This window comes from Musca vetustissima, unplaced genomic scaffold (genome assembly GCF_032173495.1).
Source record: "Musca vetustissima isolate MV318-11 ecotype Yass unplaced genomic scaffold, APGP_CSIRO_Mvet_v1 utg15531, whole genome shotgun sequence".
NCBI lineage: Eukaryota > Metazoa > Arthropoda > Insecta > Diptera > Muscidae > Musca > Musca vetustissima.
This window is the reverse complement of record NW_026882214.1, coordinates 249,846-267,775: the sequence shown is the minus strand read 5'-3', so window position 1 is coordinate 267,775 and position 17,930 is coordinate 249,846. Positions and strand designations below refer to the sequence as shown.

General features: G+C 36.7%; 2 protein-coding genes across 2 annotated transcripts; one reads left to right on the top strand and one right to left on the bottom strand.

The window, feature by feature from the left end:
- Nucleotides 1-548: 548 nt before the first annotated feature.
- On the top strand, nt 549-4,415 carry LOC133328441 (nuclear pore complex protein DDB_G0274915). The gene is made up of 4 exons (XM_061537010.1): nt 549-616; nt 669-976; nt 1,031-1,230; nt 1,572-4,415. The coding sequence occupies exons 1-4, from the start codon at nt 549-551 to the stop codon at nt 4,413-4,415; spliced, it is 3,420 nt and encodes a 1,139-aa protein (XP_061392994.1).
- Nucleotides 4,416-4,920: 505 nt separating this feature from the next.
- LOC133328440 (zinc finger protein 721) lies at nt 4,921-10,333 on the bottom strand. The gene is made up of 9 exons (XM_061537009.1): nt 10,211-10,333; nt 9,833-10,142; nt 9,667-9,760; nt 9,493-9,600; nt 9,000-9,110; nt 7,425-8,934; nt 6,617-7,354; nt 5,788-6,378; nt 4,921-5,736 (listed from the first exon to the last, which is right to left on the bottom strand). The coding sequence occupies exons 1-9, from the start codon at nt 10,331-10,333 to the stop codon at nt 4,921-4,923; spliced, it is 4,401 nt and encodes a 1,466-aa protein (XP_061392993.1).
- Nucleotides 10,334-17,930: the final 7,597 nt, after the last annotated feature.

Genomic DNA, 17,930 nt, shown 5'->3' with positions numbered 1-17,930 from the left:
AATTTATATCAAAACATATGGCAGTGCTGTTAAAAAAAGAAATATTTTCAAAGATGTGGACGTTTTTTTTTAACGAATTAATAATAAAATGGAAGAAAATTTAAAAATAAAATAAAAAAAAAAATTAACACAAGTTCATTGACATTATTGTTTATTAAATAAGAAATTGAATTTGGTTTGCGCAACGTAAAATTTTCTGTCAGAAAATCAAAACAAATAATTGACATTTTGTGCCGCTAACGCCAACTCTTCCGTTTGGTTTTCACGCCGGCGAAAAAGTATGACGCCGACTCGTGACTCTCTGGTTGCGTTTAGACTCTATGCCTTTAGGCGAGCAACGCCGTTCAAATGACCGTCAGAACATGGCATAAGTGAACAAGAGGGACGAACATTTCGATTATAGTTCCGATTGTTCATTTTAATGAATATCTGCATTGAAACAGCTTGTTCTGCAACGACACAACTCTAAACTCTATTACAGTGTGCTTTGATGAGTGGCAAAAGTTGAATTGATTCGGTTCTATTGCCTTTGTGACTTTTGTGTTATAATGGGAGACGATGGACGCTTTAGTTTGCCGGCAGCGGAATCCACAAAGCTTAACAATTCAGGAAACAGGTTACTGTCTAAACCACACTTCCATAATTCAATTATAAATATTTGTTTGTAGTTTCCGGTGGGGAGCTTCACCTTACTCCAGTAACAGACAGCGCAGTAATTCCAGCATCAACTTAATTAATTTGGACAGCACTGTCGTTAGCAAAATCGAGCCGAGAGTTTTTGCAGATGTCCAAAGTAAAGGATTGGCTTCGAGAATAGTGAAGTATCATGAGAATGAAAGCAGATTAAACCGCAGTATGTCGACTAACAGCCTGTACACAAAACCGGGAAAGTTTCCCATTGTAACTCTACAGAGAACTGAATTGCCGTTTCGTGCTACCAAACAAAATGTATCTATGACTAGGATTGTACCTCCAGGTATTCTACGTAAATCTTCTCGGTTTCATGATTTAATTTGACTTAATATTTTAGAGAAGTCAGTCTTCTGCGGCAACACACTGTCAAGCCTTTTTCGCTCAAATTCAGTAGTGGGATTACGGAAGAGTAATGAAGACATATCACGGGAAAACAGACCAATTATCCATCCTCCTCCAACGGAGAGTGATATGGCGCCAACACGCAGTGTTTTAGACGTCCTTAAAGAGATTTCTCGTAAACGGATCAACAGTGACGTAAGTCATAAAAGTCGTCATATTTAACCCTGTATCCGGCAAGTCCGCCTTTAGACAGTTTGCAGTAAAAAGAATCTGATAACGGTAAATATCAATTAAGAGGTACTGTAAACTCTTGCTAGGGAAAAAGCCATTGAAAATAGGGGAATTGATAAAAAATATTAGTGTCAGAATAATTTTTACAGGATTACCGGTTACAGGGTTAAGACAGCGCATTTCTGACTAGACATACAGATTGGAATGCAGAGAAAATCATTCATGCAGTATTATACATATATATATATATGTCCGATCTGTATAATTTACAACTATTGTTCTTTATTATACGTCTTCCATTTTAGGATGTGAATAGCATGGAATCGACTAAAAGGAATCGCACTGGGAACGATTTATTAGACGCTGGAGATGAAGTAATAAGTATCACTAAACAAGCATCAAGTTTCAAACGACAACGAGACACAAACTTACAGAACCAGACAGATGTTAATACATCTTTAAAAAATCAGGACTCTAGCAAATCACCGGAACAAATGAAGAAGCGCATATGTAGCTACAATAATGACATTAGTAGTTCGTTAAGCTCCAGTACAAAACGTAAAACTAATGAGAGCAAGAGACCCTTCCTTAGTCAGACAATGCCGACATATTTAGAACCATACGAAACACCAAAACTTAAAATACAAAAACGACACGAAAACACCTTAGTCAACCAAGCAAAACCAGATAATGATATACACAATCAACATGAAATCCAGAATGTTAAAAGTCGAAAAGATTATAACACTGCGAGCGAACCATACGGAACTGTGCCAAAACGCAGCCAATCGGAAGGAACTTCGGCCACGTCCGAATATAAGGTAGCACAAAAGCCTCGTCTAACTCTATTCAATAAAAACTACGATATTGACACTGAGAGGCCTAACAACGATTTGGAAAACAATGACAACTTAGATGAAAGTGGTGAATGTTCCGGCATACATTTTGTTAAGCCCAAAAAATTAACATCAGGCCTAAAAAATCCGATAATAGAACGAACACAAAAGTCAAAGCTAGCACTGATGTTGTCTGGTCTTCGAGGGGAACTATACCACGTAAATGATGAGGTAGATACATCAAAGGATGCTGAACATGTCGACAGGAGTGACGCAACAACAGATTTACAAAAAAATAACCCCTCTGTAAAAATTGACACACAAAAAGCTTCCGAAGTGTCAGCAAATAATAATCCAAATGTAGCAACTCAGAATATGTCATCTTTGGTTGGGCTAAAATTGCCGCAACAAAAAACAAATCCACCAACTGCTTTAGTCCAGAGCGATAAACCTGGTATGGAATTTAACGTTCCAACAGTAGGCGCATTTCCTGGTATGGATAAGATTCACAACCTAAGCACTACCACCACCACCAGTTTCACCTCTAACACAACAACTGCGGAAGTAGCGAAATGCAAACCAGATTCATCTAAACAAACTGATTTTAAAAGCGGCATAATCTCCCCTAATGCAAAGACTGCGATTACCACGCCTATACTTGCATCATCCGAAGCTATAAAGTTTTCAGAAAACGCAGGCATACAGAAATCTGAATCAACCAGTACTTCGTCGGAGCCATTAAAATTTGGCACTAATTCAAGTTCAACTTCATCAGTTCCATTCTCCTTCGGATTAGCAGCAGATTCCAAGGCAATGTCAAATGAAAAATTGTCCGCCAGCCCAGCATTATCATCGACAACCATGGCCCAATCATTATCAATGAAAAATTCAGTTAGTTTAAATACAACAGCAAACACAAATATAAATCTATCTTCCACATCTGGCAACCAAAATGCTGCAGCTCCACCTTCAAATGCAACATCGAATGCTTTCGCGTCAACAAACGCTGCAGTTAAAACAACATTGCTATTGGGAACAAATACAACAGTCAATAGTAGTCAAAATCCACTAGCTGTTGGGAATAAAACTGCTGAAAAAACTGACTCATCCAAACCAGCAGGAGGATTTTCCTTTGGAATTGAAACGTCAAAACCTACTCCCAATGCGACGTTTACCTTTGGCAGTTCATCCGGTGTAACAGGCATTAATGTGAATCCCACAACAGCTACTGTGACAACAAGCAACCATTTTACGTTTTCTTCTGGTAGTAGTACATCTGAACAGAAAATGCCACAAACAGTGTTTGGGGGCTCACCGTCGTCCAATTCTTCCGGAGGGTTTGCATTTGGTTCTAGTGCAAAAGTCGTTAACTCACCAAATGTTTCATCAACATTTGCCTTCGGATCAAAAAAAGCATCAGAACCTGCGAATCAGAAATCACCCGAGCACGTAAACGTAGGAGGTTTTTCCTTTTCATCGTCAGCTAACAGTTCGACAGCAGTAAACAATATTGCTGCCAATAAGCAGTTCAGTTTCGGTGCCACTCCGAATTCAAAAACCAATCCAATGTTAGGAACCACTAATAGCAGCCAAAATTCTACAAACATATTCGGAAATGGTGCCAGTTCCGCATTTAGCTTTGCTTCTTCTCAAGCTAGCAACCCACAAACATCGGCTAACAGTGCATCAAATTCAGCATTTAATTTCGGAACATCAACGTCGAATAATATGGCAACGAGCGCAACAAACGCTTTTAGTTTTGGGGCTGCATCTTCGACAAACGCGCAAATAAGCAGCGTTCCGACCGCCAGTAAGGATCCAGCTTCTCCGTTTACATTTGGAGCATCAACAGGTGATACACAGTCCACGGGAATAAACACAGCTAGTGCCACAAAATCGACATTTAACTTTGGTGGTTCAACGTCGTTGTCGGCATCCAACAACTCACAACCAACAGTAACATCAGGCGTAGCAACAAACAGTGGCTCGAGCACCACATTTAATTTCAATGCTTCATCCACCAATGTTCAATCAACGGGACTATCGGGCATATCTGTGAATAGTTTCTCTAAGCCGACATTCAATTTCAACGCTCCCTCTTCTTCCAATGTTCAGACAACAGGATCACAAAGTTCGTCTACAAATATAGCAGGGAATAGTGGATCTACCGCAGCTTTTAACTTTAACGCTCCGTCGATGACTAGTGTCCAATCAACAGGATCGCCAAGTAATATATTTGCCATACCGCAGAGTTCATCCACTGGGTCAACGGATCGACCGATTCGACGTGCCACTAGACGTCTTCAAAAATGACCAGAAACTATATTTCAACATTTGAGAAACCCCCATACAATACTTTTTACTTTACACATCGGCCAAAAGATCCACCTTGGGCGATTTGAGAATGCTATCTATGCGACTCTTTAACACTGATATATTTTGTGAACATTGTAAGCTTCATGAGAATAACAATACTAATTCGACTCTGAATAAAAAAAAACTGTATTTTAATTTTTCACTCAGGTGAAGTTGACTTTGCCCGTCAATATACCCAGCATAAAAATACGTACATTTTGTTCTGTCAACTACAAGTTTATTCTACATCAATATATGTATGTTTGATATTTTCTACTTTCAACGCTTAACCAGTAAGCCTACTACCTACAGTTGAACTTACCGCACAGCGTAGCTATGGAGGTTAGCTGACATCTTCAAGCACTGAATTAGTCCAGTATATCGGCACATTCCACAAAAAATGTATAAGGTTTTGCAATTACCATTTGTTGTTTGTAAATTAATATTTCAAATAATATGATTATCAAAAGTTCATTTCGAAAGTAGACACGTTGTGTGCCCGCTCGTCCTCTCCATCAGCATTGTGCTCAAAGTGACCTTTAGAATTTTTGTGCTGTTTTAGGGACGTTGCACAAATAAAACCTTCCCCACAAATGCCGCACAAATAGGGTCTTTCTCCAGTGTGGCGCCTATGATGCAACGTTAGATCATTGGACTGAGTAAAACTTTTGGCGCAGTAAGTACAGGAATATGGTCGTTCGCCTGTATGAATCCGCATATGCACATTCAATTTGTACTGCCTGGAGAATGATTTCTCACAATGAGAGCATTTGTAAGGCCGTTCGCCGGTATGAGTGCGTCGATGGGACTGCAGGTCGGACGATCGGGGAAATGCCATATCGCAGAGATCACACTTGAAGGGTTTCTCGCCCGTATGTCGCCTCATGTGGACCGTAAGGTTGGAGTTATTTGAAAATGATACACCGCAAAATGCACATAAGAAGTTTTTGGTTTTGTTGGGTGAGGTTTTCCCTCGTTCTCGAATTTTTGGGGACTCGTCTTGACTGATTGCCTCGTTGTTATGAAATTTCCTGAAATGTGCCTTGTAACGATCTCGTCGATTGTATCGACGATGACACTGCATACACTCAAATATATTTGTTTCGAGACCGGCCTTCGTCGCAGTTTGATCGTCCACTTGTTCTTCACTTTGAATATGTAGAAGGTCAATATGCTGTTCTAGGTTTTCTTGCCACATGAACTTGAATTTGCAAAATCTGCAATGGTATTGCTTGTCCACGTTATTGCATTGAGTGACCGTATGATAGTCTAATAATTTCTGAAATTAGAACCGTTTTAAAGCTGTTGTTATTGGTTATTGTATCTGTACCTGACACGATGTTCTAAATATGCATTTTTCACACTTTAATGGCAAATGTTCGTAGAAGTGCATGGACCGCTGGTGCTGAGCCATTTGATATTTGCGCTCAAAAGACAAATTGCACAATGAGCATAAGTACCGTTGCTCATTACCTTTGCTTTTCTTGTCGGCTTTGTCTTCAGCTTCTGTTTCGGAGTCCAACTCCAAATGCAATTCAAATCCCTTCTGATTTGTTATGGAATAGGTAGACGTCGACGGTTGAACGGTACATATACTAAGCGAAAAATGATCGTTTAGATCAGCCATTGTTTGGAAATCCGAGTCGCAGATTTTACATTTTACTGATTTCTTTCCATTGGGGCAGAGTATGGATGCAATGCTTTCAACGCAGCTAACACTATCGTGTGCCAAGCAATGTTGTTGTAGCAAATGTTCGTTGAGGTGTTCAGCAGTATAGAAGGTTTTAGGGCACAAAAAACAGTAACGTAATTCTGACTCAGTGGGGTGATTCGAAGACAAATGCTGTGTTAGTTCTTTTTGAGTACAGAACTTCGCCTGACATAGCGGGCATGTTTTCATTAAAGTGCGACATATTTCCACCTGAAAATACCAAATTAAAGAACCTGTGTCAAAATGCAAAACACAAACAGAACGATACCTCTTTTGTTGTCTCGTTTGGATGATCCATCGCAATATGAGTCTTCAGGTTTTCTCTCCACATGAAGCGAAGGGGGCAACGTCGACAAGTGTGTCTCTTTTTGGAATTTTTGCATTGCGTTCTATAGTGTAGCTGCAGCATAAGAGATGACAAAAAACGTCCATTGCAGTGAATGCATACATGACGACCATCTTCCCATTTGTGATTATTTAGGTGATGTTCATATACCTTATACTTCCGATCAAAAGTTAGCTGCGGACATATATCGCATGTATAGACACGGTTCGATTTCAAAAATTTTTTTGAATTATGATCATCGCTCCTTTCAGTCTTATCGTCCTCCGAGTCACCACTTTCTGTTTCCGAACTGTCTAGACTTACTTCGTAACCGTGTTCATTTGTTATTGAATAGAAGCGTTCCAAATTACGTTCAGCTATAATATCCCCCGAAATTTTACGGAACAAGTCCTCTTCGCACATTGGGGCTTCTTCGGGATATATGTGCTTTGAAATATGATCGATACTATCGGATTCCTTGCGCTTTTCAAAGTTAATGACGTATAGATGAGATCTTAAATGCGAGCGCAAATCGCGTATGTGAGTATGTTCTGAAAAGCATATCATACAGCGTATGCGTTTGCAACCATGTGGTTTAGCCATGTATGGTAAAATCTGGTCAATAGCCTTATTTGAACTTGTGGTCAGTGGTAGACTGGTAGGATCATGGGTACGTATGTGTGCGAGCAGATTGTCCTTTCTCTGGAACTTTCGATCACAATGAGGGCAGCAAAACTTTTTGCCTTCAGTGTGGGTTTTACGATGGCGGACCAAATCTTTCGGCCATATGAAAACTTTCTCGCAATATTCACACTTCAAAGTACTTGCTCGTTTTGGCCGAGGTTGTTTCTGGTGCTTATGCTGAAATATTAAAGCGTTGTGGATTAGGCAATTAACATGTAAGGTAGGATGATATTATTTTGACATTTACCTTTATTTCCTTGTGCTTAACCAAATTATTCGGCCATATAAATCTAGCATTGCAATACTCACATTGCTGTGCCACACGCCTAAATTCATTCCAGCACTCTCTGAATCTGTGCTGCTGCAGTAAATCATCGCTTACGAACTCCTTAGTACAATCCTTACACGCATGTGGTAGCGGAATACTAACGTGTTGGTCGTTCTGGTGTTTCAATAAATCCTTTCGTTTTCCAAACATTATAAGACATAAATCGCATTTATATATCAACGATGTTGGCTCGCTCCCACTGTCCGAATCCATTATGTCCATTTCCATGCCATCCTTATCCAGGGCTCTATAAAATCGGCTAATTTGCGATTTCTCGAAAGCATTTCGTATTTCCTGTTGTATCAGCGCGCGATCGTGTGTCTTTGATCTTTCAAATCTCTTGAAATAAATGCCATTATGGAAGTCTATGCCGGTTAAACCGTCCGCATGCTGCGTTATATGATCTCGGAGATTTCTTAACTTTTCGAAGGATTGTGGACAGAGGCCACATCTAATAATGGCTTTGTTCGAGCTTTCCTCTTGCCGATGTCTCTCCAAATGTTTTAAGAATTTTGTTTTGACTTCAAACGGTCGATTACAAATGTCACATTTGAAAATTTCTCTATCATCGCTGCTAATCTCTGGTTTGGAAGCGCAATTATGGTTTCTCATGTTTTCCGGCCAGACAAATTTGGCGGGACATCTGGTACACAGGAGCACTTTACTTCTATTTCGACAATGAACACGGGAATGGCGTTCAAACATTTTCGATGATATAAATTCCAATTTACACAAACCACATTTTAATGGCATTTCGTCATTCTCATGCTCCTTCTTTAAATGATTGAAAGCCTCGTGTTGAAAACGGCATTCAATGCCACATACCTCGCATTTGTATTTGGGACTGCCTATCTCCTTGTTCAAATCCTCGGGTTCAGTATCACTTATTGACATTTCATAAGAAAACTCATTTAAAACTGCGTAATATTGGAACCAACGACCCTCCGCAATGTCCTTGCATATTAACTCCTTAACACTACCCAAACTGAATTCATTCGGAAACAAGTGGGTGATAACCTCGCTGTCCATTCGGATGTGCATCAAAGAATCGATTTTGTTGTGTGTTTCCATGTGAGATCTTAATTCTTTCGTTGAACTAAAACGCACGCTGCACAGTTTGCACTCCACCATCAACCAACCTGTGGGCCTACTATATAACCGATCTCCAAACACCCATTCTTTGCGTTTGGCTTTAGGATATGCGGATTTATCACAGTGCATACGCTTGATGTGGTGCCTCACCTTGTCCTTCCGGCTAAAATGCTGACCACAATATTCACAGGGAAAGGTTATTTCCCTTAAGTGAATAGATGCTATGTGGCGACCACAGTCCTTTCGCAAAGAAAATGTCTTTTCACAAATAGTACACGCGAATCTCTCGTTCACCTGCTTTATTTTGTCGAAATAGTCCGGCGCTTGGCGACCAACCCTACGTTTGCTAGATAATGAAACGTCTATGAATCGATCGCTACTTTTTCAAAAATGCATACAAACCTCTGTGTGCTCGTATTAGTATTTTTTGTGGGCTTTTGGTAGTCTTCATCTTCTGTAGACGATTTCTCTGAATTATCATTAATATGTGACATTTCTTCTATGTTCGATGATCTGCGGAATGCGAATTCAGGTGATCGAATACAGTTTTTATACCATGCAAATACAGTACCTGGGTTTGTCAGGATGTACACGCTTCATATGCAATCGTACCTTGTCCTTTCGATTGAATATTTCTGGGCAATATTCACATACAAATATACTTTCCTTCAAGTGTATTGAAGCAATATGTCGTCCACAATCTTTGCGCTGAGAAAATGTCTTATCACACAAAAAGCATCCATAACGATCACCAACATTTTTGATACTTTTAAAATATTCTGGTAGGGGTCTTTTTAGTCGCCTTCTTTTACAAGTATTTTTGCTACAAACATATACGTATAGGACAATATTTAGAACCAGCCGCACATAAGGAGTGTCTGAAGTCAGTCCTTACCTAGAGCCCTCTTCAATTTTTATTCTTTTTGTGGGTTTGTAGTCGTCGTCGGACGAATCGTTTTCAGCATCATCATAATCATCACGCTCTTCGCCAATACAAAGCGCGCTAAAAACAAGAAGCCAACTTTTTAAGCACTTGCAAACAATATTTTTATTAACTATTGGCTCGTACCTGTCTCTTCCAGTCACATATTTTTCATCAGCGCTTTCATAAAACATCTCCTTGATACTGTTCCCATATGAATGTGTAGTGGAATTCGAATTTTCTGTACATTTGTATTCGATAATCCATTATGAAATATCCTTCGTCTAAAATGTATTTCTGCGCTGTGACTTACCGTTCGTATTCACCAATTCATCGGAGACATTCCTGTTCGGTAAAACAATGCCATACTGATCCCCCCCGACTTCTAATTTGACGTCGCTTAGGTAATGATCGACAGGCATATCAATGGCAGACTCCTCCAAACAATCGGCAGCTTGATTGGCGGTGTCGCATTCCAGTAGAGGATCTTTCTGGTCACTAGCCAGTAATTTCAAGTATTTCTCATTTACATGGTGGACGCGAGTTATGAATGCATAAGCATCCTTCAGACTTCTCAAGCAGTCGGAACATATTGTTTTTGGCAATGGATCATCTAAGGTAATCTGGAACGAACATACATACATATGATACATATGTAAAAACAGTTTTGTTTGACCCGCAAATTTTGTACCTGCAAATGGACAACTTCGTTTAATAATTCTAACGAACTTTTAGATTCGGTTCCGATCTCATCGGCCAAATCATAAAGTTTATTTTCTCCAGGATCGAAACATGTCCGGCAAATTTGATTCATGGCTGTTTTTTATATTTTACAGCATCGGCTTCCCAGCAAGTAATTTTTAGTATACACTTTTCAACGACTGAAAAAATTGAAAAACGTTCCACCTGCTAACGAATGGGAGGAGAAGACAAAATGGTCGATAAAGATGAACTCAAAATGGTATAAACGAAAGTTTACGAATGAGGTTTAGGCAAATTATGATTAGGGATGCCTAAATCGACTTTCGACTATTCAACTAATTGTACTGAAAAGTCTAAAAGGTACCGCACAATGATCACCTTACGACCTTGCGTATTTTTTATATCGCGTTAACGCCAGCAAAAAGCTAAAATTTTAAATTACTCCGAAGTGCAACTTCAAGCGTTGATGTTATCGTCTCCTTGTGGTTGTGTATTGTCGGTAAAGGGCCAAGCAGAAAGTTCGCAATGGGCGTTTCTCTTTATCGCGTTAACTCACAAAAAAAGTTTAAAAAATATATAACTCCGAAGCGAAACACACATCAACTTCAAACTTTAAGGGCTAAGCAGAATGCTCGCGTTGAGCCGTCCGTCGTGTTATTTGTTATCGAAAATACAACAACCACAAGGAAACGATATGCGTTCGAGCTATGAAACGCCTAAATACAAAATTTGAGTCCAATCGGAAGAAAAATAAAAATATGCAAAAATCCGAGTTCTAGTAATTACATATCGCTTTGACACATTGAAATTTCCGTATGTTTCACATGACGCGTTTGAGTTTCATATGTAAATGAAGTGACAGCACAAATATAAATAACATATTGTCTTAAAGCACCTTTACCATACAAAATTATTAATTTGTTTGCAATTTGAATATGAAAAAAAAATATATATATACAACAATGGAAATGTTCCTGCAATGCTGTGGTTGTTTGGAAAGTAAAAAATCACTTATAAATACAATAATTCTATAAATAATTTTTGTTTTCCTTTGCTTTTTTGTGTTTGATAACAGTTGAATATAAAAACAAACAATCATGGTACAATTATACAAGGTATATACCTTTTACTCGAGAAATATGGCCAAGTAAAAATGGTAAACAGGAATGCCTCCTTCTGATTGGCTGTTATGTTGATTTTGAAGTAATTTTGGCATATTTATAGATTTTGAAATATTTCTCTTTCACTAGCTTTACTATTAAAAAAGTATTGATTCATAGTGAGAGAGCTATATTTATTCCGTACAGAAACTGGGTTGCGTCAAATTAGTATCATGATTTAAAATAAACTCGCCATAAGATGTTTTCATTTGTAAATATTATATACTTGTGGCCATACAATTAAGTGACCGTTGTATTTTTGAATTTTTTGTTTCGTTAGAAGTCTTTTTTCTTGAGTTTTAAAACGATACCAAAGATAAAAGGAAAATAGAAATTGTTTTTAATTTTTTGTGTTTTTAGGTGCTTTTTTATAAAAGTACAAAATTACTAAATTAACATCAGTTCACAGTCATATAAATAGGTGCATATGTTTCTATTCATATAAATAATATTCTTTCAAATACATTAAAAAATTATTTTATTTTATTCTTTTAAAATTTTTTCAATGTTAATAAATTGGCCAACAATCTTACATATTTTCTTATATGCAACGTTTTCTAATACCTTTGTCAGTTTGGTGTTTGACAAACATTTCTTATATCAGTGTTTTTCTTATACGCGTTTTTCTTATATGAAGCAATGAGATGTAAAAGGGCTCGGTGTTTTTGATAATCTTTTGATATATACTATATATACAAATGTACTTTTACACAGGATTTGAGATCATTTAAAATGACTGAGCAGGTATTTGTCTACACACTCACACTTGGTTACAAAAATAACAAATTCCTATCACGAATTTTAAAATAAAAATAACATTTTAACTCATATTTCTATTTGAAATAATTTAATATCTACTTTTTATTTCTTCAAATACGCTTTTTCGATTTTCTCTTAATTGAAAATCAGCCGAAAAATGCAAATCATTTCAGACGCTCTGTTCACAAATCGATTAACTCCATAAATGGACAAATTGAGAAATGCGATGATGTATGTTGTTTTTAAAATATTTTTGATGATAAGAATTCAACTACACAATGTAGAATGCATAACATAGATAATCTTTATTATTCAGAAAAGTTATTATAAATATAACAAGTGGAGTTAGTTTATGTGCACCGAGCAACTCAAACTATTACTGGATGTTGTTTGTTTATTTATCTCAGTACTAAAAGCATTTACATTACAACTTTTTACCGGGTCAACCTACTCTATGAGAAGTTATTAGACACGTATCCAATGAAATTGACAGTTGTAAAAAACATACATAAATAGATATACACCTAAGTCTGTTTTTACACGGTCTTTTTATACACGGTTTGAAAATTTAAAATTTTTAATTTTTTTTACACGATTTTATTCTATTTAGCACAATTTTAAATTTTATGTACTTAATTTTTTTTATCAAATTTATAGCCTAGACAGACGACAGCCTTAATTTGCATTAACAGCCTTATTTCAAATTAACTTGTACATTATCCTCATTTTTATGTGTTGTTAATAGCCTAGACAGACTACAGCCTTAATTTGCATTAACAGCCTTAATTCAAATTAACTTGTACATTATCCTCATTTTTATGTGCTGTTAATGCACAAAATCAAACTGAATTTATACTGAATTAGGCAATTTCAATATGGCAATGCTGTCGAAAATTAATTGTTTCTTGTCAAATTTATTTATATTTATGAAAATAAAAATATGAAATGAAGGCAAATTTCAACCATTTTTTAAATTGGGAGCTGTTTTGCTAAGATGATAGTCACTATTCCTCCTTTATGTCATGTATATATCTCCTATAGATGTAATCCCGAAAAATATCGAAACAAATGTAAAAAATGTTCATACTACACACAGACAAACGTTTGTTTTGTAGCAAAAAAATGTTTCGTAAATGCAGAAACTCTCGTCTGTCAGGGGTAAATATTAATTCAAATTAAGTATTTTTTAATGCAAATTAAGGCTGTCGTCTGTCTATGGTATAATGCACAAAATCAAACTGAATTTATACTAAATTAAGCAATTTCAATATGGCAATGCTGTAGAAAATAAATTGTTTGTTGTCAAATTTGTTTACGTTTACGAAAATAAAAATTAGAAATAAAGGCAAAATTCAACATTTCTTCAAATTTGGAGCTGTTTTATCTTCATTATAGCTGTTAGTTTTCCTTCCTGCCATGTATCAATTTCAAAAAGATGTAATCCTAAAAAATATTGTAAACAAATGTCAATATTTTCTTCCTACACACAGCCAAACAATAGTTTTGAAACAAAAAACTGGTTCATAAATGCAGAAACTCTCGTCTGTCAGGGGTAAATTTTAATTCAAATTAAGAACTTTTTAATGCAAATTAAGGCTGTCGTCTGTCTACGGTAGTTTTTGCGAAGTATGTTCATATCACAAAAAAGTATTTATGAAAGAAAAAAGTCTGAAACCATCGATAGTATCGATACAACAACCACAATGAAACGATAACACAAACTCATGTCGTTTCCTTGTGGTTGTTGTATTTTCGATAACATATAACGCGACGGATGGTTCAACTCGAGCATTCTGCACTAATTTAGGGGAATTCCCTGTATGTGCATACAAAAAATTTACTGGTCAGAGCAATTGAAACGTGTTAATATTTTGTGAACTGTCAATGCAATAAGACGTGTTTGGTGAAGAATTTTTTTGCAGGCAAATTTTATTTTCCATTAAATTCAATTTTAACGCATTAAGATAAAAGGTAAGCCAAAATATATTTTGTATTTATTTAATTATTTATCTTTTTTAATTTTGTTAAATATTTTATGTATCCCTAAAAGGAAATGTCAGATATAAAACTAAAACGGAAGGCAATTTCTTTGGAAACCAAGATTAAAATTTTAGATCGCCTTCGAAATGGAGAAGGCTCAACTGCTCTTGGTAAAACGTTCGGTTTAACTGAAGCCACAATAAGAACTATAAAGAAAAATGAAATTGCAATTAGGCAATCGGTGATTTCTGGAACGAACCTATCTGTTAAGTCTTCATCATACACTAGAGATGCTGTTAAAGAAAAAATGGAAAAAGCTACGAATTTTCTGCAAGCACAGGTTGGATGAGAGGATTTCTCCATAGGCATGCGCTTCATAACATAAAAATCAAGGGCGAGATTGCTTCTGCATATCAGAAAGCCGCCGAAAAATACCAACTAAAACTTAAAAAAATAATAGCGGATGGTGGATACAGTCCAGATCAGGTTTTTAACGCTGACGAAACCGGTCTTTTTTGGAAAAAATGCCGAGAAGAACATACGTGGCCAAATCGCAAAAAAGTGCTGGGGGTTTTAAAGTTGAACAAGATCGAGTCACATTTTTATTGTGCAGTAACGCTTCTGGAGATCGGATTTTAAAGCCCCTGCTTATCAATCGTGCATGAAAGGTGTCGATTTTGATAAATTGCCGGTTATTTGGATGGCCAATAAAAAAGCATGGGTGACGACTACAGTTTTCACAGACTGGTTCATTAAATATTTTGTGCCAGAAACTAGAAAATATTTGAATGAAAAGTTCTTCTGTTGGTAGACAATGCACCCGGGCATCCTCCGTTGGAACACGAAAATGTACAAGTTTTGTTCCTGCCACCAAATACCACATCCCTAATCCAACCACTGGACCAAGGAATCATCGCAACATTCAAAACTTATTATATCAAACGAACATTCCAGTATATTTTGGACACTTTGGATAGGGATAAAACTCTAACAGTAATTGATGCCTGGAAAAAGTTTTCTATCAAAGATTGCGTTACACATGCTGCTTTAGCATTGTCAGATTTACGACCATCAACCTTAAACGGATGTTGGAGAGCAATTTGCCCAGAATGTGTAAAAAGTAAAAATCCTGTGGAGAAAAATACAAACGGAGATCGGATTTTAAAGCCCCTGCTTATCAATCGTGCATGAAAGGTGTCGATTTTGATAAATTGCCGGTTATTTGGATGGCCAATAAAAAAGCATGGGTGACGACTACAGTTTTCACAGACTGGTTCATTAAATATTTTGTGCCAGAAACTAGAAAATATTTGAATGAAAAGTTCTTCTGTTGGTAGACAATGCACCCGGGCATCATCCGTTGGAACACGAAAATGTACAAGTTTTGTTCCTGCCACCAAATACCACATCCTTAATCCAACCACTGGACCAAGGAATCATCGCAACATTCAAAACTTATTATATCAAACGAACATTCCAGTATATTTTGGACACTTTGGATAGGGATAAAACTCTAACAGTAATTGATGCCTGGAAAAAGTTTTCTATCAAAGATTGCGTTACACATGCTGCTTTAGCATTGTCAGATTTACGACCATCAACCTTAAACGGATGTTGGAGAGCAATTTGCCCAGAATGTGTAAAAAGTAAAAATCCTGTGGAGAAAAATACAAACGGAGATCGGATTTTAAAGCCCCTGCTTATCAATCGTGCATGAAAGGTGTCGATTTTGATAAATTGCCGGTTATTTGGATGGCCAATAAAAAAGCATGGGTGACGACTACAGTTTTCACAGACTGGTTCATTAAATATTTTGTGCCAGAAACTAGAAAATATTTGAATGAAAAGTTCTTCTGTTGGTAGACAATGCACCCGGGCATCATCCGTTGGAACACGAAAATGTACAAGTTTTGTTCCTGCCACCAAATACCACATCCTTAATCCAACCACTGGACCAAGGAATCATCGCAACATTCAAAACTTATTATATCAAACGAACATTCCAGTATATTTTGGACACTTTGGATAGGGATAAAACTCTAACAGTAATTGATGCCTGGAAAAAGTTTTCTATCAAAGATTGCGTTACACATGCTGCTTTAGCATTGTCAGATTTACGACCATCAACCTTAAACGGATGTTGGAGAGCAATTTGCCCAGAATGTGTAAAAAGTAAAAATCCTGTGGAGAAAAATACAAACGAATATCCCAATATAATTGCTTTAGCACACGCAGTTGGTGGGGAGGGTTTTGATGACTTGGTATTTGATGACATTGAGGAACTGATGATTGATAAAGTTCTTAGCGAAGACGAAATATTACATTTTGCCTCACAGAATGCTGATGTTATAGAAAGCAGTGATAGTGAAGAACCTGAAAAATTAACTGAAAATTTAATTCAAGAAGGGCTTCAACTTGCAAAAAAATTAGGATACCATTTCGTCAAAAATGATCCCAATGTCGAAAGAGCTGCACAATTCCAACGTGAGCTGAATTCTTGTATGGCTCGTTACAAGGAATTATACAAAGAGGTAGCAAGAATTGGCGAACAACGGCTCATAACAGAGTTCATTTTTCAAAATGTAGATGCCGAACGAGCAAGAGAAAGTACGGTTCAAAATTAGTCCAACGATGATAGTGAAGCAAGCGAATGCGAATAACTGATGACGACAGCAAATAAATTTATGTTGTTGTATTTATGATTATCACTTATTCTATTTTATTTGTTACCTTAAATATTGAATAACCTATTCTTTTCGTTCACAACACATTTTTTTAGTTCCTGAACTTGCCATACATTTAATTTATATTACTTTTAAGATTAGAGTGCATATTTTGTTATCATTAATTACTATGCTTGTGAAAATAAGCATTATATATTTGATTTAATAAAATAAACATGAATTCTTGTTTTTCACTAATTTTAATAGGTTTTAGAGATTAGGAACCAATCACCCATTTTTGTATAATATCAATGTCTTTTTTTACACGGCCTTTTCTGGAACCAATCTACCGTGTAAAAACAGACTTAGGTGTATGTTTTATTTTTGCGGTGAATAACGTCGAATGAGCTAGTTGACTTTTAAGTAGAGCTGTTCACCTCAAAAGTTCAATAAATGTATTTCAATGATGTGTCTCGGTTATTGTTGCAGTAACATTTACTCAGTAATTTTAAATTAACGGGTGCTAGAAATACATCGAAATTAGCTGGATAAATCTTACTAGGAGAAATTTACCCAGTAACATTCAATAAGTTCTCAGCGTAGAACTGCCAAACTAGCTCCCTCTTTTCGCTCTCTTTTACTGGACTTTGGAGTAGACAGACAACATTCAGTAACATTTGGAAACAATTGTAACCAAATATAGAGTAAAGAGGCGCAGCTAATGTTACCCAAACACGCGTTGCGTATCAAAATATAAAGTTGAACACTACTTTTGAGAGTTTACCCCATAGGAAACCAAGTAAAACTACACCGACTGAAGATAGGTGATTGGTAATGTTGAGTAAGGCCGAACAATTTCCAATATATACAGTAATAAGAGCGCAAATGGACTGTCCGTCGTCGCATGTAAGAAAAAAATTTGGAATCTAATAGATCTGTTTACATTAAATTTTTAAAATTCCACGTTTGAACTGGTTTATCTGTATATTTACATCCGCTGCGGAAGGGTTGAACGCCATCAACAGACATCTCCAATTCATCAAAAGTAGTGACAAGCGTAGCCAAGCAATAATGATAATTTGATGAAATGAAATGATTGCAAGCGCAAATAATCCAGTCCAGCAACAGAGGTCATAGAGATCACATC

What these genes read in the sequence shown, in the direction of transcription:
- LOC133328441 (XM_061537010.1), top strand. Translation starts at nt 549, where the DNA reads ATGGGAGACGATGGACGCTTTAGTTTGCCGGCAGCGGAATCCACAAAG. An exon ending in CTTAACAATTCAGGAAACAG is followed by an intron (nt 617 to 668) that starts GTTACTGTCTAA and finishes ATTTGTTTGTAG; the next exon opens with TTTCCGGTGGGGAGCTTCAC. An exon ending in GACTAGGATTGTACCTCCAG is followed by an intron (nt 977 to 1,030) that starts GTATTCTACGTA and finishes TTAATATTTTAG; the next exon opens with AGAAGTCAGTCTTCTGCGGC.
- LOC133328440 (XM_061537009.1), bottom strand. Translation starts at nt 10,333, where the DNA reads ATGAATCAAATTTGCCGGACATGTTTCGATCCTGGAGAAAATAAACTT. An exon ending in ACGAAGTTGTCCATTTGCAG is followed by an intron (nt 10,143 to 10,210) that starts GTACAAAATTTG and finishes TGTTCGTTCCAG; the next exon opens with ATTACCTTAGATGATCCATT. An exon ending in TATGTGACTGGAAGAGACAG is followed by an intron (nt 9,601 to 9,666) that starts GTACGAGCCAAT and finishes TCTTGTTTTTAG; the next exon opens with CGCGCTTTGTATTGGCGAAG.